Below are 25,123 nucleotides of genomic sequence, written 5' to 3'. Positions count from 1 at the left end.
TCTAGTAAGAGACCACGTACTGTACGATTCCATTTATATGAAATGCCCCCAAAAAGGCAAACCCATAAAGACAGAAAGTAGATTCGTGTTTGCCCAGGGCTAGGGGTGGGAATGGAGGTGAACAGTAAATGGGGTGACAAAACTATTCCAAGACTGGGTCATGGTGATGGTTACCCAGCTCAGTAAGTTTCCTAAAATGTCGCTGAATCATACACTGGAGGTAAGCTGCGTCCAGTTCTAATTTTTTTTTTTTTTTTTTTTTTGCGGTACGTGGGCCTCTCACTGCCGTGGCCTCTCCCGTGGCGGAGCACAGGCTCCGGACGCGCAGGCTCAGCGGCCATGTGGGATCCTCCCAGACCAGGGAACGAACCCGTGTCCCCTACATCGGCAGGCGGACTCTCAACCACTGCGCCACCAGGGAAGCCCCAGTTCTAATTTTTAAATAACACTGTGCTCACCAGACAAAATACACCTGTAGACGGCCAGGCTGTAACCCCTGGCTTACCTAACAGGGTCATCAAGGGGACTGCCTGACTCAGGGTTAAGTCCATTCCACGTGTTGGCTTCTAGGTTAAGTCCTTTACTTGATAAATGAGACTCATGAACCCTCACCAGGACCTTTTGAATTAGGTACGTGATCGTCCCCACGTTACTCAGGACTAGAGGGAATATATGAATCGCCCAAGACTGCATGGCTTGGAAATGGCAAAGCCAAGAAGAACTTGCTGGAAGAAACTGCCCATATGATCCTCTTGTGTTTCTCGACATCTTACAAACACAGACTCGACTGTCTTTGTCTGAATGGTCTTTTCAAGGATGTTTATATGGTGAGAAGCCTCAGGAGAGAGAGACAGAGTCCCCTCTGGAGCAAAAGGCAGGCAGGCTGATGGCTCAATAGAGCAGAGATACTGTCTCTGTCCGGGAGAAGGCGAGGCAGGCTCTCTGCCTATCTTAGCTCAGGCTGTGATAGCAGAATACCACAGGCTGGGGGCCCAAACAGCAGACATTTATTTCTCATAGTTCTGGAGGTGGGGAAGTCCAGGATCAACGTGCAGCACGGTCGAGTCTTGCTAAAAGCCCTCTTCCTGGCTTTCAGACAGCCGCCTTCTTGCGGTGTCCTTACATGGCGGAGAGAGGGCAGGCTCTAGTCTCCTCCTCTTTTTTTTTTTTTTTTTTTTTTTTGCGGTACGCGGGCCTCTCACTGTCGTGGCTTCTCGCGTTGCGGAGCACAGGCTCCGGACATGCAGGCTCAGCGGCCATGGCTCACGGGCCCAGCCACTCCGCGGCATGTGGGATCTTCCCGGACCGGGGCACGAACCCACGTCCCCTGCATCGGCAGGCGGACTCTCAACCACTGTGCCACCAGGGAAGCCCGTCTCCTCCTCTTTTGAGAGCACTAATCCCATCGTCCTCAGGACCTCATCTAAACCTAATCACCTCCCAAAGCTCTGTCCCTAGTGCCATCACATGGGGGATTGAAGCTTCAACACGTGAACTGTGGGAACACACAAACGTTCAGTCCCTAACACTGCCCGTTAAAAGAGACTCGGGTTCCTGAAGCCCAGGGTTCCTCTTCTGGAACAGAGACCACAGCACATGCAGTGTGGCAAAGCCCTGGGGGGACTGGAGCTTAGATGCAGGAAGATGCAGATGCACTGGCTGCCCTTTAGCCCTCTGACTCTGATCCAGGAGTCTCGTGTCTTCTGCCAGCAAACTGTGACAGGTTGATTTGTCAACCTGCACGTAGGGTGGAATCTCAGAGCCTTCAGAGGACTTTCCAGAGCTCAGGCCTGTCTAAATCCCAAACCTTCTGAGCCTGTTGGAGGGTAGGCACGTATGAGGGGCCAATTCCCTCCCCCTTTCTTCTCACCACGGGACCCTACGCTGTACCAAACTAGCTCTTCAAGTATCACTCACCTCGTCAGACCGCGAACCACAGGCCGTGTCTGGGTCCTGGGAAACGGGGTTCCCGTGTCCTGCTCAGACATCCTTCCTTGGCTTCTGCTGACCTGAGACTTCCCCTTGCTTTGCCAACAGCCAGGGGTATCGACTCAGAATTCATTTCAGGGGGTGGGGTGGGTTTTAGCTTGAATACATTCATTTCCCTAAAGATACTAATTACATTCCTGGAAATACTAGTAATGGGCTCCACGTCAAACCTACTTAAGAGCATCTCAGGGCAGTTATGTGTACAACTGCAGTGAAATTTGTTTTTGGGTTTTTGTAGGCTGAAAGCTGGACCTCTAGAAAAGTCATCAGCACCGGAGGCGTCCTTTCAAAGGGTCACACTTATCAAGGGTCCTGGCCCTTCGGGGCACTGCAAATCAGTAATAAACGCAAATGATCAGCAAGGACCCGGTATGTGACCACGGCTGGTCCAAACCAAGTGCCTCTTCCCCTTCCCCTCCTACCAAAGTTACTTCTCAGCCACAGGAGAGAGATCCCGGCCAGAAGCAGAGCAGAGATCCCTCAGAGCAGTGCTTCTCCATGGGGGTGATGCTGTCTACCAGGGGACACTTAGTACTGCCTGGAGACATGTGTGTTTGTCACAACTTGGAGTGCTCTGGGCATCTATTGGGAAGAGCCCAGAGATGCTTCTAAGCGTCATACAATGTGTGGCACAGTCCCCATGACAAAGAATTAGCTGCCGCAAAATATTAAGCGTGGTAAGGTTGCAAAATCCTGCCTCCGAGCTTAGAACTTTGCTGTCCAGTGCAGCACCCACGAGCCACACGTGGCTCTGGACCACTTGAAATGGGGCTGTGATGGAGGTGTGTTCTAACACACACTGATCGGAAAGACTTAGTGCCAAAAAATATGAAATGTCCTATTAATCATTTTTACATTGACTACATGTTGAAATAAGCTTTAAATATAATGGGTTACACATACGCCGTTAAAAAATCAGATTCACCGGTTTTGTTTTGTTTTTCTCTTTTTCTGAATGTGACTCGAGAGGATTTAAGTTCCCTGCGTGGCTCACGTTGTGCTTCTATTGGACAGTGTTGTTTAGAACTTCTTCCACCCACTCCCCTCCTTCCACAGGCTTTCTGGGTCTTCTGTGAAGCACTCTGGGCTCAGGGCTACCATCTGCCCATAAATCGCTTTTGGTTTAGTTACAAAAAATAGTCCCTTCTTTGAGACGACACTCCCAGCGGCCAAAAGATGACGGTCACAGGATATTGTTGGGACGCTTTACTGCGACCTACTGGAAGGTCGGTGTAACAATTTAGACCGCGTGAACACGGCACCACGTGCAGTGGACCATCTTGGCGGTGCTGGTTGCCGTGTGTCCATGCCGGGGGTGGAGTCTGCAGAGAAGGATTTATTCCACCCCAATCCTCCCCTTCAACGGTCTGTAAGGTTCTCTTCCACGCACACGTGTTGTTTTTAACCCCAGAGAGAAGACTCTGATTGTTATCTGTCAGACTTGATTTGGGGGGCGGGAATGGAGACCAAACGGTTAATTTCTGGCTTGGAAAAACCCTCACTGTCTTATTCTCTGAGCAAGCATTGTGGGTACATGATCATGGTACATGTTGGTGGGAAAGACCAAAAAGTAGGGTCCTTCCCTCAAGACACTTAGTCTCCAGAGCAGGGATTTCTCTAGGCCAGCTTTTTCTTGGAAGGGCAAAATGGTAACTATTTCAGACGTGCAGGCCATATGGGCTCTGTGGAAACTACTCAAAAGCAGCCACAGACAATATGGAAATAAATTTGAAAGAACGAAGTTTTGCAATTTGCAGCAACATGGATGGAGGGCATGATGCTAAGTGAAGTAAGTCAGACAGAGACACATACTGTGTGATACCACCCATATGTGGAATCTAAAAACTACAACAAACTAGTGAATGTGACGAAAAAGAAGCAGACGCACAGATATAGAGAACAAACTAGTGGTTACCAGTGGGGAGAGGGAAGGGGGGCAGGGGCAATATAGGGATAGAGGGAGAAAAACAGGATTATTAGGGGACTATATGGAACCATATGGGCTTCCCTGGTGGTGCAATTGTTAAGAATCTGCCTTCCAATTCAGGGGACACAGGTTCGAGCCCCGGCCCGGGAAGATCCCACATGCTGCAGAGCAACTAAGCCTGTGAGCCACAACTACTGAGCCTGTGCTCTAGAGCCCACAAGCCACAACTACTGAGCCCACGAGCCACAACTACTGAGCCCATGTGCCACAACTACTGAAGCCCACGTGCCTAGAGCCCGTGCTCTGCAACAAGAGAAGCCACTGCAATGGGAAGCCCGCGCACCGCAAAGAGTAGCCTCTGCTCGCCGCAACTAGAGAAAGCCCGTGCACAGCAACGAAGACCTAACACAGCCAAAAATAAATAAATAAATTTATAAAAAAAGAAATCATGTGTGAAACTTTTGAAAATTGTAAAGCATTATAGAATTTAAAGAATCATTCAATAAAATTTAAAAAAAGAAATAGATTTGAGTGATCCTATTCCAATAAAACTTTATTTATAAAGCAGGTGGTGAGCTGAATTTGTCCCAAAGTTCATAATTTTCCCTATAGAGCAGTCACGGCTGCCCTATGGGCCAGACCCATGCTGCCGATGTATTTTATTTTTTTCCCATTGTAGTTGTTTTTTTTTTTAAATTACCTTTGGTTGCCAACTTTGAAAAACAAGGTGACTTTTACCAAATTTGCAGCTTCTCTTGAAGACGCAGCAATTCCAAATTCACATTTATACACGCCACAACTGACAGGAGTTGGCTACTGCTACCCTTCTAGAAATGGGTTTGTCTGATTTACCACTTCACTCACTTAAATTACCTGCTTGGTTACTGTAGGTATTGGGGGTTTGACCCACAGTCCATAGCTCTCTTGATGACAGCTAGGTTGGCATGATGTCAAATTAAGCGATGGAAATGGGAAAGTTTAGTAAAGCCACCGGAAGTGTTGTGTACATAAACCAACCAGCTGAACCCCTACTTCACCAGGCTAAACTCTCTTAGCGAATGGGAGGCCCCTGTGAAGTTTCCACCAGTTCAATCCAGACGGCTAATGGAATCACTTACTTTGCACTTTTTTTGGCCATGCCTCTCGGCTTATGGGATCTTAGCTCCCCGACCGGGGATCGAACCCATGCCCTCGGCAGTGAGAGCACCGAGTCCCAACCACTGGACCACCACCACTGGAATCACTTACTTTGATGACTTCCTCGTCTGTGGACTTGCATTCCACCGACTCCGAGATATCCGTCACGGCACTGTTCTCCTCCACGGAGACCACCCTGATGGGCATGGCAACTGTCTTTCCCGTGAGGATGGCGGTGTTCAGAATCTCAGTGTCCTGCCGGAAGAACCAGACATAGCTGGGTCAAGGGAGCTATTCAGTTCTCTCCGACCCTAGGGGAAGCCTTCCAAGGTGTGTGCCAGGCTGTCTTTGTTTAGACAAGACATGCAGCACTTACCTTAGGGACCTGGGCAAAGGAGTCATTTTTGAACAATTTCCCAAGAGCGTTTCACAATTTACTTTTAGTTTATTTGTGATCGTCTTCCTAGTTTTCAACAACAACAATCCAAAAATATGTATTCTTTTTCTTTATTGCAGAGACCAAGTAAAAGTTACACATCAGTTAGGTTTGGGTTGTAAGCAGCAGAAATTGACCGGCTAATTTGAGCAGGAAGGTACTCTGGTAGGTTGAATAACCAAGATGCCCATGTTCTCATCTCTGGAACCTGTGCACCTGTTGCCTTACATGGTAAAAGGGACTTTGCAGTTGTGATTAAGCTAAGGATCTTGAGATGAAAAGATTATCCTGGGTTACCTGGGGTGGACCCAATGTAACCATAAGAGTTCTTTGAAGAGGTAGCCATGGGGGTCAAATGAAGAGAACAAGATGCGGTGCTGGAAGCAGAGTGATGTGGCTGTGACCCGGGAGATGTGGGCAGCTTCTAGAAGCTGGAAAAAGAAGAGATTTCTCCCTAAAGCCTCCAGGAGGAAGACACATTAATTTTAGCCCCAGAAGACTCCTTTCTGACTTCCAACTTCCAGAACCGTAATGGACCAAATTTGTGTTCATTTGTTAGAGCATTTGTTGTAACAGGAAATGAATTCAGGTTCTTAGTGGATAGACCCTGGGCTACTCCCGGGATCAGAGGAAAAGCTGAAGTAGGCTTTGGAAAGGCAGGACCAAGAACGACTTCCAGGATGTTGAAAAGAGGAAAGGATGGGCGAGTCTCTCTAGAGTGAAGCGGAGTGAATCCCTTCAACCATTTCTATCTCTGAGTGACTCTGCTTATGATTTAAATTTTCCGGAGGAAGAGTCTGATTGGTCTCATCATGGTGCCCATCCCTTATCCAGGGAAGGATGGGGCCACTCTGATTGACATGTCTACCAAGATCGATTCCAACTGGAAAAGGGCAGTCTTAAAAAAAAATCAGAACTGTGTTATCAGAAGACGATAGAATGTATAGATTCCCATCAGGCAAACAAGGGCAACAACAGATAGATAGTCATTACAAAAGCAATCAAAGAGTTAGGTAATTTTTACCCCCGAATGCCTGTGATCACTACTGCACCTCGGCGATGGGCTGCATCGTTTTGTGTAGCCAACCAAGCTGTCTTCCTCTGTTGACCCACTGTGGCCCATCCCATCCTCTGATGACTTGGGTTTATCCTGTTCATACTGACTTAGTGCAAAATGATGAGCATCACAGCTCTCACGTGTGTTATGATTTGCAAAGTGATGAAGAAAATGCCTTCTCTTTTGAATTTGTAGGCACTCCCTGCTTGCACTTCTGTAATCCTTTTCTTTATGGTCAAATGAAGATGAAAAAGCATCTGTGGCTTTGGGACATCAACTGGCACCTTTAACCTTTGGGTCAACTTCTCCCCAAGTCCCTCTCCAGAACTGCTGCTTCACTTTGAAGCCAGAGATGCAAGGAAAGAGATTTTCTCAGTTCTTCCTCCAGGGAGGCAACTGGCACAGAAACAACCTTTTCCGTTAACCAAGAGCATCGCTGAAAGAGCCATCCGTTCTAAGGAGAGTGCGAGCCCCTCTCCGATGCTGGTGCCCATCAGTCAGCAGTTCAATAACCCTCTGCCATGTCTTCTCTTGGGTCCACAGGCTTCCTGGAGCTGGAGCTGCCATCTGGGCAGTGTCCACATTGGCTATTCCAGATGCTAAGAGTACTGCAGAAATCCCCCAAGTCCATTTTCAGGTTCATTACAGGTAATGTGCTCAGAGTTCAGTCTTAACATTTTCTTTCTGAGAATGGTCCTTGGCTAATGGCTTCATTAAAGCAGAAAACTCCCTCATGTACTAATTGTGATTAGCTTTCTAGTGGTCACTGCAGTTTCTCTCTCTCTCTCTCTCTCTCTCTCTCTCTCCCTCTCTCTCTCACACACACACACACACACACACACACACACACACACACACACACACATATCCTCTTTTACCTGACACTTCTTATTCCTAAACTGAATTACATCAAGATTAAGACTGGCGAATCATTAGATATTTTTCACTGACCAAGATCAATTGCAGAAGCAGAAATTTACAGTCCTAGAAATGCCAAATGGGTGAAGAAAGCATCGATCTTCAGGATAACCTGGCTAGGCCACAAGGATGAAGTTCCCTGTATTTAAAAATTCCTTCCTTTTCCATCTAAAAACAGGATACAGATGAACTTATTTACAAAACAGAAACAGACTCACAGACTTAGAGAACGAACTTAGGGTTACCAGGGGGAAGGGACAGATTGGGAGTTTGGGATTGACACTCACACACTACTATATGTAAAATAGATATAACCAACAAGGACCTACTGTAGAGCACAGGGAACTCTGCTCAGTATTCCTTAATAACCTAAATGGGAAAAGAATTTGAAAAAGAATAGATACTTGTATAACTGAATCACTTTGCTGTACATCTGGAACTAATACAACCTTGTTAATCAACAGTACTCCAATATAAAATAAAATTTTTTTTAAATGAGTAAAAAAAAAAATTTCTTTCCCGATCAATGGTTTTGGTGAGTGTCTGTTACTTGGTGGGCACGAGGAGTCTGGAATCCCAGATTCTAGTCTATGCTTTGCCGCTAACTTTCTGTAGAACCTTCCTCGCATCCCTTATCTTTTGGAATCTTTGCTTCTTCATTTTACAGATTAGGGGGTTGGACTGCATCTTCTCTGTCTTTCCAGCTGTCAAATCCTAGATAACCATGAAGATCCAACAGCCATTTAATGAACACGTATTGTGCACCCAGCGCGTTCTTGTCACTGGGTTATAACGTAGTGAACCAGAGTGACAAGCCCACGCTCACGCAGACGGATGGGATGGCAGGGGGGGAACAAGCAAGCAGGCAGCTACTATATTGGGTTTGTCAGGACCTTTTCATTAACTAGTGGCAAAAATCCAACGCAACTCAATCTAAGCAAAAATGGAGACCTACTGCCTTGTACAACTTAAATATCTGAGGGAAGATTCCAGCTCAGGTATTGCTAGGACCAGGTTCTCAAAACATGTTGCAATTAATTTCTTTCTTTTTTTTTTTTTTATAAATTTATTTATTTATTTTTGGCTGTGTTGGGTCTTCGTTTCTGTGTGCGGGCTTTCTCTAGTTGCGGCGAGCGGGGGCCACTACTCATTGCGATGCGCGGGCCTCTCACTGTCGCGGCCTCTCTTGTTGTGGAGCACAGGCTCCAGACGCGCAGGCTCAGTAGTTGTGGCTCATGGGCCTAGTTGCTCCACGGCATGTGGGATCTTCCCAGACCAGGGCTCGAACCCGTGTGCCCTGCACTGGCAGGCAGGTTCTCAACCACTGCACCACCAGGGAAGCCCTTCTTTCTTTTTTAATTGAAGTATAGTTGACTTACAATATCGTGCCCATCTCTGCTGTACAGCAAAGTGACTCAGTTATACACAGACAGACATTCTTTTTCATATTCTTTTCCATGATGGTTTATCACAGGCTACTGAATATAGTTCCCTGTGCCGTACAGTAGGACCTTGTTGTTTATCCAACCTATATATACTAGTTTCCCAATCCTTCCCTCCCCCCCTCCCCTCCCCTCCCTCTTGGCAACCACAAGTCTGTTCTCTATGTCTGTGAGTCTGTTTCTGTTTAATAGATAGGTTCGTTTGTGTCATATTTTAGATTCCACATATAGGTGATATCATATGGTATCTGTCTTTCTCTTTCTGACTTTCTTCCCTTAGTATGATCACCTCTAGTTGCATGCAATTAATTTCTACGGCTCCCCATCTCTTGACTCTCTTTTCCTCTGTTTGGCTTCATCAGTCAATAAGCTATTTCTACACAGTAGACCCCCAGCTATATTCTCCATGCCTCAAATCTGTGTTCTTCCCTCATACAACTCAAAGCAAAAAACAAACAAACAAAACCCCCAAACAGCCCAATTAAAAAATGGGCAAAGCACCTGAATAGACATTTTTCCAGAGAAGATAAAATCCAAATGGCCAACAGACACATGAAGAGATGCTCAACGTCACTAACCCTCAGGGGAGTGTAAATTACAACCACAAAGAGAAATGAAGAACTCCTGTACCACCCTCGGATCCCCACGAGGGAGCGATTTTCCGGTTGGATTGCACCTTTCTGGTTTCCCCCAGTTGCGAGCATAGCTATGGGATTACAGAAAACAATAGCACACGTTGTAGAAGCAGAGGGGGCAGTGAGGCGCCCAGGCATGGACTGGGCACATCGGCCAGGTCTGACTGTAAAGGTCCTCTGTCCCCTCCCAAGGACTTGGAGAGATGCTGTGCTGGGAAGGAGGGAAGCTTTCCTAGAGAGTGAAAAATGTGTGTGTGTGTGTGTGCGTGCGTGTGTGTGTGTCTGTGTGTGATCGGGACACTGCAGATTACAGAGTCATGTGGGCCTCGCTGCTGCTCCCGAATCCTTTTATGGTCAAGCCCAATTCATAGCGATGTGCCTGGCGCGCTATTTAAATGCGTACAACTGTGTGCTTTCGGAACCCCCCGCCGGACCTGGAAGAACTCATTTTGGGCAGGGCGGGCTGGGAGCAGGTGCCGCGTGCCTTTATCCTCCACGTAGCGCGGCTCTGGAGCCCAGGCTGCAGGCTGCCCTCCCTCCAGACCCCCCGGAGCTATGAGATGCTCGGCATCACGGAACGGAGTCCTCTTCTGAAAGCAGACGGGCGGACATCTCCTGTTGCCCCCAGCGGACATCAGACCCCACCCACCAATACCCTTTCAGAGACTCACAGATCACAGCTAAGGCACAACGGTTACTTGGACCCTTCTCCTGTTATTAAATGTTTGTTCTCTGCTGTCACTGTTGTTCTCTCTCCCTCCACCTCCTTCCATCAGGAACCAGAGGACTGCTCTGTGTTTCTGAAAAGAATCCATCAAGTGAGGTACTTTTAAATCACTGTCATTTCAAGCTTGGAAAAAGCCCGAGGCTTCAGAGAAAACACGCTTTGTTTGATGTGACCTCATAAATGTAAATTGGTTTGGCCATTTTCTGTATTTTTTTTACAAATTGGGTTTTTAATTTTTAAATAAATAGAGAACACAGAATTACTTCTGGAGGGTTAAAAAGGCTGAGGGGGTGTGAACTGATTAAAAAGATAAATCCAACTGGCCAGGGGAGGAGGCACTTATCCCAGGAGTGGGTGTAAAATACCCATTACAAATTCCCCAGCGGCTTCTCATCAAGAGAAATGAGGAGAGCGGGAATGTGTGGCAGAGTGGACTATTATTCAGCGACAAAAAGGAATGAGGTGCGACCATGTGGATGAACCTTGAAACGTGATGCTGAGTGAAAGATGCCAGACATAAAATGACACGTATTTTATGATTCCATTTATATAAAATGTCAAGAATAGGCAAATCCCTAGAGGTGGGAAGCAGACTGGTGGTTGCCAGGGGCTGGGGGAACGGAATGCAGAGGAATTGCTTAAAGGGGCTGAGTTTTATTTTTACGGTGATGGAAATGTTCTGGAATTAGACAGAAGTGATGGTTGCACAACCCTGTAAATATACTAAGAACCACTCAGTTAAAGATTCTAAATGGTGCTTTTTATTCCACTCGGGTATTTATTCCAAAAGAGAGAGAACATTAGTTAGAAAAGATCCATGCACCCCAATGTTCATAGCAGCCTTTTTTACAACTGCCAAGATACGGAAACAACCTAAGTGTCCATCCACAGATGAATGGATAAAGAAGATGTGGTATATATATATTATATATATACAATAGAATACTACTCAGCCATAAAAAAGAATGAAAGTTTGCCATTTGCAGCAACATGGACGGACCTAGAGGGTATTAGGCTAAGTGAAGTAAGTCAGACAAAGACAGTACTGTATGTTATCTCTTACATGTGGATTCTAAAAAATGAAACAAATGAATATATCAAAACAGAAGCAGAGTCACAGATACAGAGAACAAAGTAGTGGCTACCAATGGGGAGAGGGAAGAGGGAGGGGCAATACGGATGGGGCTTAAGAGGCACAAACTACTGTGTACGAAATAGATAAGCTTCAAGGATGTATTGTACAACACGGGGAGTACAGCCAATATTTTATAATAACTATAAATGGAGGATAACCTTTAAAAATTGTGAATCACTATGTTGTACACCTGAAACATATAATATTGTACATCGACTACACCTCAATAAAAAAATTTTTAGAATATGAAATTTAGAAAATAAATAACAATACCCTACAGTTTTGTCAAAAAATAGTGCATTTTATAGCATGTGAATTACATCTCAATTTAAAAAGAGAAGGAAAAGTGTGTGGGAGATGTGCGGGTGCTACGGAGAGGCCACGGCGGGGCTCAGACCTGGCTCTGCCTCTTGGCTGGTCGTGTGTCCTCAGATGAGCGAATCCATCCACCCACCCTCAGTTCACTCAACCGGGAAATGGGACCAAGAGAAAACACAACTGCAGCTCCAAGACCAGACACCTCGCCTTCCACACCAATGCTGTGGGTTCAAATCTCACGAGGGTCTGAGGATGAGGCAGGTTTCATCTAAGATGTTCCAGATGGTAGAAAACAGCCTCTCTCAAGAAGAACCCTCCTACACTGTTGGGGGGAGTGTAGGTTGGTGCAGCCACGATGGAGAACAGTACAGAGGTTCCTCAAAAAATTAAAAATAGAGCTACCATAGGATCCTGCAATCCCACTCCTGGGCATATATCCAGACAAAACTCTAATTCGAAAAGATCCATGCGCCCCAATGTTCCTTGCAGCCCTATTCACAATAGCCAAGACATGGAAGCAACCTAAATGTCCATCGACAGATGAATGGATAAAGAAGATGTGGTACATATATACAATGGAATAGTACTCAGCCATAAAAAAGAATGAAATAATGCCATTTGTAGCAACATGGATGGACCTAGAGATGGTCATACTAAGTGAAGCAAGCCAGACAGAGAAAGACAAATACCAGATGATGTCACTCATATGTGGAATCTAAAATATGACACAAATAAACATGTCTATGAAACAGAAACAGACTCACAGACATAGAGAACAGACTTGTGGTTGCCAAGGGGTGGGGAGGGGAGGGAAGGATTGGGAGTTTGGGATTAGTGGATGCAAACTCTTATATATAGGATGGATAAACAAGGTCCTACTGTAGAGCACAGGGAACTATATTCAATATCCTGTAATAAACCATCATGGAAAAGAACATGAAAACGAACACATCCATATACATAACTGAATCACTTTGCTGTACACCTGAAACTGACAAAGCATTGTAAGTCAACTATACTTCAAAGAAAAAAAAAGAAAAAAACCAATCTCTTTCAATGCACATGTACTTGGCAGTCATTTAGAGGTAGTACATAATAATAATAAATAAAAAACCAGGTCACATTTGGGGAGCGCTTCCTACACGCTAGGTGTTGCTAAACGCTTTCATCTCTACCACCAACCCATGAAGCAGGTGGTCTTTTTATGCCAGGTCTATGGATGGGGAACTGAGGCTCAGAGCTGGTTAAGCGATGTGTCCAGGGCACACAGCCTGGAGGTGGCCTGGCCAGGTTTGAACGTGGACCTCCAGGGCTGGAACACATGATCTCTTCTCCTACTCTGTGCTGAAGAGCTAGGACATGGGACAGAACTGCCTCGGTTCTGCCTCTGCTCTTTCCTTGTTGTGTTTTAAATTCTCCCAGCGTCAGTCTCCTCGGCTGTGAACTCGGGGAATCATCCGGGTTGCTGCGAAGATTAAATCAGATAATGTTTATGAATGGCCTGTCAGGGCGTGGAACAAAGTCCTTGTTGAATGAGAGGGCAGCTATGAAGCATAAATGTGAGATGTCTGGATGAGGCAATAGCAGATGGAGAATAGCCAACACTTCTCCTGAAACTCTCTTTTCTCTATTGGAGGGAGAGGCATAGAAAATAAAATCAAATAAAGATAAGGCTGTATGTAGCAAGCATGGGAACACACATTGCCTAGAAGAACAGAAACGTTAGCACATGGGGGTGTGGAGCGGATTACAGACGGAGAGGTGTCTATGAGAGCCTTACAGATACCTTTTTGGCACGTCAGACTTTTACAACAAGATCCAGGGGCCAAATCCTGCCTGTGGTCTGTGTTTATATGGACTTGTGAGCTGAGAATGATTTTTACATCATCAAGGCTCTTAAAAAAAAACAAAGAAAGAGAAAATGCCAGAGACTGTATGTGTCTCCAAAAACCCTAAAACGTGTAATATCAAGCCCTTTACAGAAAAATTCTGCCAAACCCTGAACAAGAGGATCATTTTCCCAAAATGATGGGGCTCTCGGCACGCCCCCCACCAAGGGCGTCCCCTAACCCTTTGGTGTCGTCATTCTGTTTTGTAGAGCTGAGCCTACCCTTACAGCTTTGCTTTTCTTCAGTTGTTATCTCCTCTGATTCACTGTGTTTCCAGCTACAGTTCCACGTCAGCACCACAGCCCGCACGGAAGCCCGCATTCTTTGCTCAACCTGGGTAGATTTCCGTCTTGAGATAATTTGCATCACACGGAGACCCGGGGGCTTTGGACCCACAAGAAGCATTGCCCCAGAGCACTGGGTCTTGTGTTAAATAGGAAGGGGTATTTGAATTGGGGCTGATTTTGTAAGTGTTTCCTAATCTGCAGTCGTGATTATATTCATGTTACGGCAGCGCTGGGTGCCTTGCACACACTTTTAGCTCAAGGAGGGTGAGTATGGATACTTGAAGCACAGGAAGCCCCTACAATCGGCCTTTCTTAAGGGGGGTGGATAACATTACAGATGACTGCTCAGGGGGAAAAGTGTATGAGTAGACACAGAGATAGAGAAGAAATAAGTGGTTACCAGTGGGGAGAGGGACGGGGAAGGGAATCGGGGAGTAAGAGGTACAAACTATTAGGTATAAAATAAGCTACAAGGATATATTGTACAACATGGGGAATACGGCCAATATTTTATAATAATTATAAATGGAGTATAACCTTTAAAAATTGTGAGCCACTATATTGTAGACCTGTAACTTACATAGCATTGTACAGCAACTACACTTCAATAAGAAAAGTTTTTAAAAAGTATATGCGTGGAAAAACCAACGAGCATTTCTTCCTTCATCTCTGCTGAAGCACAGTAGGTCGGGAAAACACACAGCAGAGTTGGAGGAAGCGCGTTAGAGGCAGCTGGAGGGTCCCCAGCTCACGTGGCAGGCTCTGGGAAGATCAGAGGTCCGGTTTTTTTGAAAACCAAGAAAAGGGAGCCCAGCTGCTGGCATGCAGAGGGCTGAGACTGCTTCAGTGAGGCAACATCAGGCTGCCCATCTTGCTGCCTCACGCTTGCTGCATGGGGCTCCAGGCCTCGCCTTCTCTGTGCTTTGTTTTCCTCATCTGTGAAATGGGACAGTCCCACTTTCCTCCAGGGTGGCTCCGGGGATTAGATGAGAGAACCTAGGCAACCCCCCTAGCTTCGTGCCTGCCACAGAGGTGGCCGTTCCGTAAACACCAGTCCACCGTCCTCAACCCTGGGAAACGGAGTCCGAGAACCCTGACGGAATTTCCACGTCCTATTTCACCAAATCACTCTTTTTTTTTTTTTAACCTCTTTATTGGGGTATAATTGCTTTACAATGGTGTGTTAGTTTCTGCTTTACAACAAAATGAATCAGTTATACATATACATATGTTCCCATATCTCTTCCCTCTTGCGTCTCCCTCCCTCCCACCCTCCCTATCCCACCCCTCTAGGCGGTCACAAAGCACCGAGCTGATCTCCCTGTGCTATGCGGCTGCTTCCCACTAGCTATCTATTTTACGCTTGGTAGTGTATATATGTCCATGCCACTCTCTCACTCTCTCTCTCACTCTCACTTTCGCTTACCCTTCCCCCTCCCCATATCCTCAAGTCCATTCTCTAGTAGGTCTGTGTCTTTATTCCTGTCTTACCCCTAGGTTCTTCATGACATTTTTTCTTAAATTCCATATATATGTGTTAGCATACGGTATTTGTCTTTCTCTTTCTGACTTACTTCACTCTGTATGACAGACTCTAGGTCTATCCACCTCATTACAAATAGCTCAATTTCGTTTCTTTTTATGGCTGAGTAATATTCCATTGTATATATGTGCCACATCTTCTTTATCCATTCATCCGATGATGGACACTTAGGTTGTTTCCATCTCCGGGCTATTGTAAATCACTCTTGAGCACCACAGCCTCTCAGCTGTAAGAGGGTGAGTGTTCAACTGTAACTGATCTGGGAACTAATTTAGCATCGCTTGGAAGTTGCTGGAGGAGTCGTTTAATTACACTTTCAATTCCATCTGGAGGCAGCATTGGCAGGACCCCTGGGGGCTGCAGCGATGGGCTTTGCTGTGGGCTTCAGAAGAGGGGACAAGTGTCCCATCTCTGGATGGTACCTCTGGGAAGAGGCAAGAGAAGGTGGCTGTCCAGTGTGTCTACGAAGCAACGGCAAAGATCTCTGGATCCCAGAGGTGGCCCGAAAAAGGCAGAGACTAGAAAAATAAATGGGTCGGGTTCGCAGGAAAAGAGACCCAAGGTCTTGTGGCCGAAAGGGGCTAGTTGGTACTCCATATCCATTCTCTTCCTTTTCCTTGGTAACTGAACCATGAAGTTTTGGCAGGTGGAGTGGGAAACAGTACCAGCTCAGAGAAGTCTAAACTCCATCTCTCTTGCATGGGGGTGACCGTGGAATGGGGTTCAAGTACGATGGTTCTCAAAGTGTGGTGCCTGGACCAAAAGCCTCAGCATCACCTGGGAACTTGCTAGAAACGCAAATTCCCGGGCGCCGCCCCAGACACACTTAGTCAGAAACTCTGGGGGTGGAGCCTATTCACCCTTTGCTTTAACAATCTCTCCAGGTGATTCTGATGCTGCTGAAAAGTTTGAGAACTACTGTTCTAGTCCAGATGTAAGCAGCAATGTTCTTCTTCAGGAAGTCTGCTTAATGGGAGCTGGATAAGGGAAGTGGGATGTTCTTTTTGCCCTTTTCCCCCTCCTCCTACCTGGAATACAGATACAATGGCTGGAACATTAGTAGCCATCTTGGTCCATGAGTCAGACTTGGAAATGAAAGCCACTCAGGGAGGATGGTGGGGGTTGAAAGACAGATGAGGTCTAAATCTCTGATGACTAAGGAGTGGTCCTGGACTTACTTATGTACGTGAGGTAAACTTTACGTCTCAGCTAATAGTTTTGAGCATTTTCTATTATACTTAGCCTAACCTAAGGCTAACTCACATAGATATTTCTCTGAATGCTTGAGATTGTGAACGAAGATTGCTATCCGCTGCACTTGCATGCCACATTTCCAGTTGTGTAACCTGAAGAAGGGGACTCCATGGCAAGGGTGCTAGGCGGTGGCCTGCACTTGGGGAATGGCAGGGGATGGTAGTAAGCCCGTTGCTTTTAGCTGCTGCTGGTGGTGGAAGCAAGGCTGACAGAGGATTGTTATGAGAGGAGGGCCAAGCAGAGACTGACAATTCAGCATAATTTACAGCACCGGGCAAACTACTCCAAGAGGGAGCTTCCTCTTCCCAATTCAAGGCATCCTCGTTAAAATGATGCATGGGTGGCACAGCAGCCAGTTGGCATATGCTGATTAGTGAAAGTACTTGAAATGAGGGTTCAGGATTCAGGGCAGATGAGCCCAGGGAAATGCCATCTGATAGGCTGACTTTGTTAGGTGCAACCAGCTATTTACATAATCCTGTGATGAAGAATATTATGCACACACACACAGGCATCGTAGGGGCGACCTTTCAAAGTCCCACCCGCTAACGTAATTTTCCCTCTAACCAGGCTGCGTGCAGACACCCAGCTCCGCCGCAGTTTTTCTCATCAGGGAGAGAAGGGAAACCTTATTACTGGTTGGTGTGCGAACGGCACGCCTGATGGAGCGGGCTGGATTGGACCCACTAACCGACACCACCACCTTCTCCCCTCCCGTTTCCTAATGAAACGATCCCCAAGAGTTCTGCATGATTTGGGGGGGCAGAATTGATTCTAAAAATGCTCCGGGAGATGCTGACGGGGAACTGGAAACCAATATTATCATTTCTGCTTTGCAGTGGCTTTGGGATTTCCAAGAAGCAGCGAGGGTCAGGAGGTGGACAGGCTGGGGAAGAGGAGAAGGTGTTTCCCAGGTTAAGGCTTTCTCTTCCTAACATTCCAGGGAGCAAGAGAATAGGCCTCGTCCATCAATAACCCGACAGATCCGTCCACACTGTAATTGTTCCCAGTTACACCTTCTCCTCTGTCATTTCTGTTTGTCTTCACTTTGCAACTCCTTCTAGAAATCTTAGCCCAATGGTATAGTGGACCAATGAGGGTCCGCATCTGAAAACAGAAGGTGGGACTTCCCTGGCGGTCCAGTGGTTAGGACTCCATGCTTCCACTGCAGGGGGCACGGGTGTGAGCCCTGGTAGGGGAACTAAGATCCTTCACGCTGTGCAGAGTGGCCAAAATAAATAAATTTTAAAAAATAAAATAAATAAAAACTGAAGGCATCTCAGTCCAGCATGCCAGAGCAGAGTGCAGAACGGGGCTTTCGGAGCTGAGGCAGAAGAGCTTCCTGGATGGCTCACAGGTTCCAGGACACAATCATAAACTATCAGACCCACTCGTACTTACTGGGCATCTACAATGTGTCAGGCACTCATAGTAATCATCATCATCTCCATCATCATTTATGTTTATGCCCGTGTTAATTTTCTAGGGCTTTTCTTATACAGGATAGCAAGATGGGGGGCTTAAAACAACAGAAATTTATTCTCTCACAGCTCCAGAGGCAAGAGTCCAAAATCAAGGCGTTGGCAGGACCACATTTCCTCTGGAACGTTTTGGGGAGAATCCTTCCCTGCCTCTTCCAGCTTCTGGGCGGGGCTGGCAGTCCTTGGTGTTCCTTGGCTTGTAGACACTTCACTCCAATCTCCACCTCCATCATCTGTGGTCTTCTGTGTGTGGCGTCCAAATTCCCTCTTCTTATAAGGACACCAGTCCTGTTGGGCTAGGGCCCATTTTAATGATCTCATCTTAAGTTGATGACTTCTGCAAAGAGACCCTCTTTCCAAATAAGATCACATTCACAGATTCTGAGGGTTAGGATGCCAACATCTCTTTTCGGGGGGCATAATTAAATCCACAAGAATGTCTCTTTCATCCTTTGCAGAGAACCTTCATGTGGATTACTGCCACTTTGATCGTCAACATGGCAGAGGAGAAAGGGTTGATGTTACCACAGATGGGAAAACTGAGGCCCAGAGGACTTTATTTGAACCTTCCAGTCTTCTGACAGCCAAGCCGTTCCACGTGAGTGCCTGCCTTTATGCAAAACAGCCCTCGGAGCTGACACAGCACTGACTCTACCAGTGACGGTACCAACACCCGCACGGGCCAGCTCACAGCCCACTGTGATTCTGAGCCTTTCCAAGTACTGCATGCTGTTCCAGGCTTCTTTGCATGTGCTGACTTCTTTCCTCCCTGAAACAACCCCACGAGGCAGGTACTTCCCTTCTCCCCCACTTCCTAGGTTAGAAAAAAGTTTAAGAGTTGCAGAAAGTTTAAGTAACTTGTTAAAGAATCTACAGCTGCTAAGCGAGGGGGTGAGAAGGGGAGGGAAGAGAGAACCCTGGCTCCGAGCCCTTACACTATCTGACGGCACTATCCCTAAAGATGCTGTAAACTGACTTTGAAAAAGCAAATGCATATATTATACATCTCAGGAAAGGTTCTTAAAAAAAGCACAGTGTGGGGCTTCCCTGGTGGCGCAGTGGTTGAGAGTCCGCCTGCCGATGCAGGGGACACGGGTTCGTGCCCTGATCCGGGAAGATCCCACATGCCGCGGAGCGGCTGGGCCCGTGAGCCATGGCCGCTGAGCCTGCGCGTCCGGAGCCTGTGCTCCGCAACCGGAGAGGCCACAACAGTGAGAGGCCCGCGTACCGCAAAAAACAACAACAAAACAAAACAAAAACACAGTGTTACTGAGATACAGTTCAGATGCCGCAATTCACCGATCTGACACGTAACTGCCAGTTGCAACCATCACCCCTGTTTAGTTTGAAAACATTTTCATGCCCCCAAGGAAACTCCACGTCCATCAGCAGTCATCCCCAGCCTCCCCTCCTTCCTGCCCCCGGCAACCACCAGTCTACTTCCTGTCTCTATGGATCTGCCTCTCTGGACACTTCCTATAAATGCACTCACACGCTGCATGGTCTTTTGTGTCTGCCTTATTTCAATCAGCATCACGTTTTCGAGGTTCATCCACGTTGTAGCCTGTGTCAGGGCTTCGTTCTTTTTTTTTATCGCCTAATAATATTCCAGGGTATGAAGAGACTTCATTGCATGTACCCATTCATCAACTGATGGACATTTGGGTCGTTATTGGACCACGTAGTGGCTACTACTGGCTAATACGAACAATGTTGCTACGAATATTTGAGCGCAAGATTTGTGTGTGTGGTTGAAGCTTGTCGTTTCTCTGGCGAGTATACCTAGGAGTGGGGATGTGAAAATGCCTTTTTAAAGCCAGGTAATTACCTAGACTCTTTCTTAAGATGAATTATCTTCAACTTCTTGGCACTGGAAAAGTTACAATAATCCCCCCCAATGTAGGAATCGCCTTTCCTCCAAAGCGGTCCAAGCACTTTTTTTTTAATCCTATACAATCCACCTCTCTGGCATCTGGGCAGAAGGAGGTGATTTTTTTTTTTTTTTTTTACTGTCGTTTCATAAAGCCACAGAGGCAATGAGATGTCTGTGCCCCAGGTCAGAGGCTGGGATGAGTGGATGCTGACCACCGGTCAGGCGTCTGTTCCAGGGCCCCCGGTCCGCTCTCCACGTCCAGGCATGAGGGCGGCGGCCCCCTCCCGCTGCTGTGAATGCCACTTGTTGTGACTCTCAGAACGAACGCCGTGTTCCCAGCCCCGCGTGTTCCTAGACGGTGTCTCATTAATTATAGTCTCAGCCCATTGGCTGCCTTTCGAGCTGCATCTTAATTAGTGGCCCCTCCCGGCTGACTCTTTCTTAGCACAGGAGTTCTTTGTTGGATCCTGTGTCTCTTCCGATTTTCAAAGCACAGATCAATGGGACGCTGTGAGGCGAACTTGTCTCCCTTCCCATTTCGGGAACAGGAAGGGATCCTTGTACGGGATGGGCTCTGCTCCCGGCACAGACCCACCCCACAGCCAACAACAGACCCCTTGATGTGCAGAGGGGGATGGCACTGGGTTCCAGCATTATCTAACCTAGGTGGCTGGATCCTATTTCGAGAGAATCTACTTTCCACCAAAGGGGTGCACCGTTTGAAACCCGAAGGAGGTCCTGTCCTGCTCTGCTCAAACCTCGTGGTTTGCCTCCCACACAGAGTGAGAGGCAAAGTCCTGCAGGATCTGGACACCCTCAGACTCTTTGGTTTCCTCCTGTTACTCTCCCTTCCACATGCTTTCCAGACACCGCCGCTTCTTTGCTGTGCGTTGAACGTGACTGAACCTTTGCACCCACTGTCCTGCCTGGAATGCTTTCTCGAGACATCCACGTGGCTCCATCCTCACCTCCCGAGCATCTCTGTCCAGATGTTACCTCCCCATATCCCCATTCTCTGCTGTGCGTTCCAGAGCTCTGACCACCCAGGACACAATGTGTTTCATTTCAGTGTTGGGGCCGTGTCTGGGATGAAAGCTCCAAGAAGGAAGGCATCCTGTTCTCCAGTGTAGGAGCTCCACAAATGCATGGGGAAGAGATGGAAAACAGATACTGCCTGCCAGCCTTTCTAGTTTTATGTTCTAAAAACATTTAAGGCAGGAGAGTTGGAGGGCTTTTTGAAGACGGTTTTTTTTTTTTTTTTTTTTTTTTTGCGGTACGCGGGCCTCTCACTGTGGTGGCCTCTCCCGTTGCAGAGCACAGGCTCCGGACGCGCAGGCTCAGCGGCCATGGCTCACGGGCCCAGCCGCTCCGCGGCATGTGGGATCTTCCCGGACCGGGGCACGAACCCGTGTCCCCTGCATCGGCAAGCAAACTCTCAACCACTGCGCCACCAGGGAAGCCCAGTCCATTACTTTTTAATGGGGCTGTTACATGAGTCTTAATAGGTTTTCTTGGGGGTACCCGGAGGGTCAGAACACAAAAGGTAGCTGGTCATGCCGAAATGATCTACACGTGTCCAGGCATGTGGGTTTCCAATTGTGGAGAACTGTGCTGACCGCATTAGTCACCAGAAGTGAAAAACCTCATTCTTCTTCGGATTGCAGCTCCGAGTTGCTGCCAGCAGTTAGCACAGGAGAAACACAAAGGCACAATAGTAAACCATTTAGCAAATCAATCCCGGGGAGCTGCAACTTGTCTCCAACGGTAGCTGAGCAAATTTCCTTCCCTCCCTGAGGACCTCCGCTAACAGCGCTGCGGGCTTGCAGTAACAGACCAATAATTTTCGGTTCTGTCACTACCGGGAAATGCAACTCCCACCTCATTTACCTGAAATCCATTCTCAGTGCAAACTGGGGTGCAGGAGCCGAACTTTACTTATCTGTCAATTTGCTTCTAATACAAGATGGAGATTTTATTCCAAAATGTTCATTTAAAACAAGAAAACAATTCAACTTAAGAAGGCTAGTGTCTCCAGAAGGTCTAGCGCTGTAATTGAGTTATTACACGGGCTGGGATGGCACATGGGAATACGAAGCATCAACTTCCCGGAGAAATGTCACATTTTTTTGCAACCTAGCCAGGAAAGGAGTTGAGAAATGAGAAACGTACTCTATTTCTCCCAAGTTGTAGTCGCTTTCTGTTTTCAATAGTTCTGCCTCACGGAAGTATAGACAGATGCTATTGCAGTGAGTCAAGGATGCTTCAAAGGCTAGTCCTGGGGGCATAGCCCACCCACCCCAACAATATTATGAAGGGAACAGAAGTGGCCAGTGGTCCCTGTGCTGCTTCTTATCCTTAGGACCCTTTCTGTCACCTTCCACACACACCCCGTATGAGAGACATTTCAGGGGCGCTTCGGTACCCGGACCTCCCCTCCTTCCTGAGTCACCGGGAAGAACAGGTGTCCAGACCGCTTGCAGCCAGTTAAACGTGAGTGAGTGCAATTGATGTATATCCTTTCTGGGCTGAGGCAGGTAAAAGCCAGTGGGCCGGCTCTCTGCCTTCTCTCTCCCTGGTGGGGCAATGTTGGGTGCAGGATGAGGGGAGCTAAATCCCTAAGTCGCTGGATGGAATCGAGCACAGGTCGACCTGCACCAAGCTTCGTGTGAGCGTGATAAATAAATTTTGTGCACCGCTGAAATCCCAGCTCTTGTCTGTTGCAGGAGGTAGCAGGACGTCTGCTGACGCATCCCCCAGAGAAGCCAGGCGTGGCGGCCACCTGAACACAAGCAAGCCCTCCAGTAGACACGCTCACATTCAAGCACGGTGGACCGAACGAACTGGACGACCCCTGCCAGGGGCACTGGGGTTTCAGGGGGAACCCAGGGAGAGGGAAAGAAATTCTAACTCAGAGGCACAAGGTACCAACGGTGAACTCTTGAGACAACGGCCCTGGGCTCTAAGGGGAGAGAATCGTAGAGGTGGGCTCCCTTGGCTCTTCCCATCAAAATCGTACAGACAGGTTTTATCAAGTGGGAATCTGGGGTTGTGAGCACAGAAATGAGCTCTAGATAACCCAAGCCAGCAGGGAATTTGTCAGCAGGATCTTGGGTTTCAGAAGGTGGTCAGGCCCGGGAACGGGGCAGCCACCATGGTTGAATCTGGGCAACCAAGGCTGCCCCACGTCTTGTCAAGGGGATGCTAATGAACGAACCCCAACAGTTGTTTCGTGTCCTCGTATCAGGCCAGTTGAGGGTCAGAGAATCCAGCTGGTGAGTTTAGGGGCTGTGCCCTCACTGGTGGTGGCAAAGGGGTGGGAGGGAGGGAACCTGACTGGCTGCGAGAATTCTCAGCTCTGTGGGCAGTGGCTTGGACACAGTCACACCTAGTATCCCAGGCCTTCTCCAGCGGCAGGACCAGTGGTCCACTCTGAACTTCTGGGCTGCCTCAGGCATTGATCAGTGAAGGCCAGAAAGTTCCTACATCTCAGTGCCCAATTAATGCCATCTCTAGCTGTTGGCACAGAGAACTTATTTACCTTTTCAACACCGCCTGCCCAAATCTGTTCAAAATCCCCGATGAATCCTACTCGGCCATAATTATGCGTTGATGACTGGTCATTGACCACAGAAGTAACGGATGATAGTACCCCCTAGTGGCAGACATTGGTAATACACAGCATTGCAGCAAACGGAGAATTTTCACTTGGTACTGATTTTTCTGAACAAACACAAACCACAGCCCATAGCCCTGATCCGGGTAGAATGGAATCTACTCCCTTAGTCCTGATGGCTGCTCCAGGGCCCTTCTGAGGTAAAGTATACACACTGTAAAATTCATCCGTAGTCTGATGAATTTCAGTGACTTTATGTCGTTGTGGAACCCTTACCACCTTGCAGTGTCATCAGCCTGAGTTCCCCTCGGGCCATTTGCAATTACTCTGTGCTCCTACATCGGTCCCCAGGCAATCACTGATCGGCCTTCTGTCTCTAAAGTTGTGTCTTTTCTAAAATTTCGCATCATGGACTCCTACGGTGTGTAGTTTTTTTGTACCTGGCTGTTTTCATCTCAGTTGCTTGAGGCATCGGTAGTTTTTTTTTTCCTTTTTACTGCAAACAGTGTTCTGTCCTCTGACTATCCCTCAATTGTTTACTTTTCTCAAGTTGAGGGATATTTGGATTTTCCACGATGATGGGTTGTGTTGTGTCATAATGTTTGCCCACCTGTCTCCATGTGAGCAGGTGTTTTCATTTCTCTAGACCCCTGAGAGTAGCGTCACTGGGTTGTACGGCAAGTGAACCTTTAATGCATTACTAAACTGCTCAACTGTTTTCTAACAATGGTTTACCGTGTTACATTCCCACCACCGATACAGACAGATGTGTTTCCCCATACCCATGCTGACACTTGGTATTATCCATCTTTTTGATTTCAGCCATCCTAGTGAGCGTAAACTGTGCTTTAATTTGCATTTCCCAATGACTAATTCCATCAAGCATTTAAATTCCCCTAACACTTCAGAATTAAATGAATAACTATGGTAAGTCTTGGCTACAGTCACTGAAGCATCGCTCGAGCATCAAATTTAATCTGTATGTTGAAGAGGATTTGGAAGGAACCAGAGAGACAGCAAGGAGGCATTTGGGCCCATCACCAACCGAAAGACAAAAACTGAAGAAAATGAGAAGGGTAGTTAGAAGCAGCAAACATAACGATAATATGTTTTATGAAGGAATTCCCTGGGGGTCCAGCGGTTAGGACTCCGTGCTCTCACTGCCGAGGGTCTGGGTTCGATCCCGGGTCGGGAACTAAGAGCCCGCAAGTCACACAGCCAAAACAAATAAAAAATAAAAACTATATATAGATATATATATATATATTATGATAACAACCATTTAAATTCATTATCAACACACATACACATATATATAAAATTAGAAGTATTTCACATTCCCTATTTCAAGTTTCCTTGTAAAATCGGGATTTAAAAAAAATCTGCCTTTTGTCTCTACCAGCAAATACAGTGTCTGAATTATGAGATAAGGGCACCAAATGCAGGCTTCGGATGCTGTCCG

General features: G+C 47.1%; 1 protein-coding gene across 1 annotated transcript in view; it reads right to left on the bottom strand.

The window, feature by feature from the left end:
- Positions 1 to 25,123, bottom strand: part of TMEM132C (transmembrane protein 132C) — a 370,899-nt gene that overhangs the window by 30,649 nt on the left and 315,127 nt on the right. The window contains exon 5 of the mRNA XM_079941945.1: positions 5,165 to 5,308. Within this exon, the coding sequence (XP_079798071.1) occupies positions 5,165 to 5,308 (144 nt within the window). The remainder of the gene's footprint in view (positions 1 to 5,164; positions 5,309 to 25,123) is intronic.

Source organism: Stenella coeruleoalba (genome assembly GCF_951394435.1).
Source record: "Stenella coeruleoalba genome assembly, chromosome: 14".
Lineage (NCBI taxonomy): Eukaryota > Metazoa > Chordata > Mammalia > Artiodactyla > Delphinidae > Stenella > Stenella coeruleoalba.
This window is presented reverse-complemented; position numbering and strand designations above follow the sequence as displayed.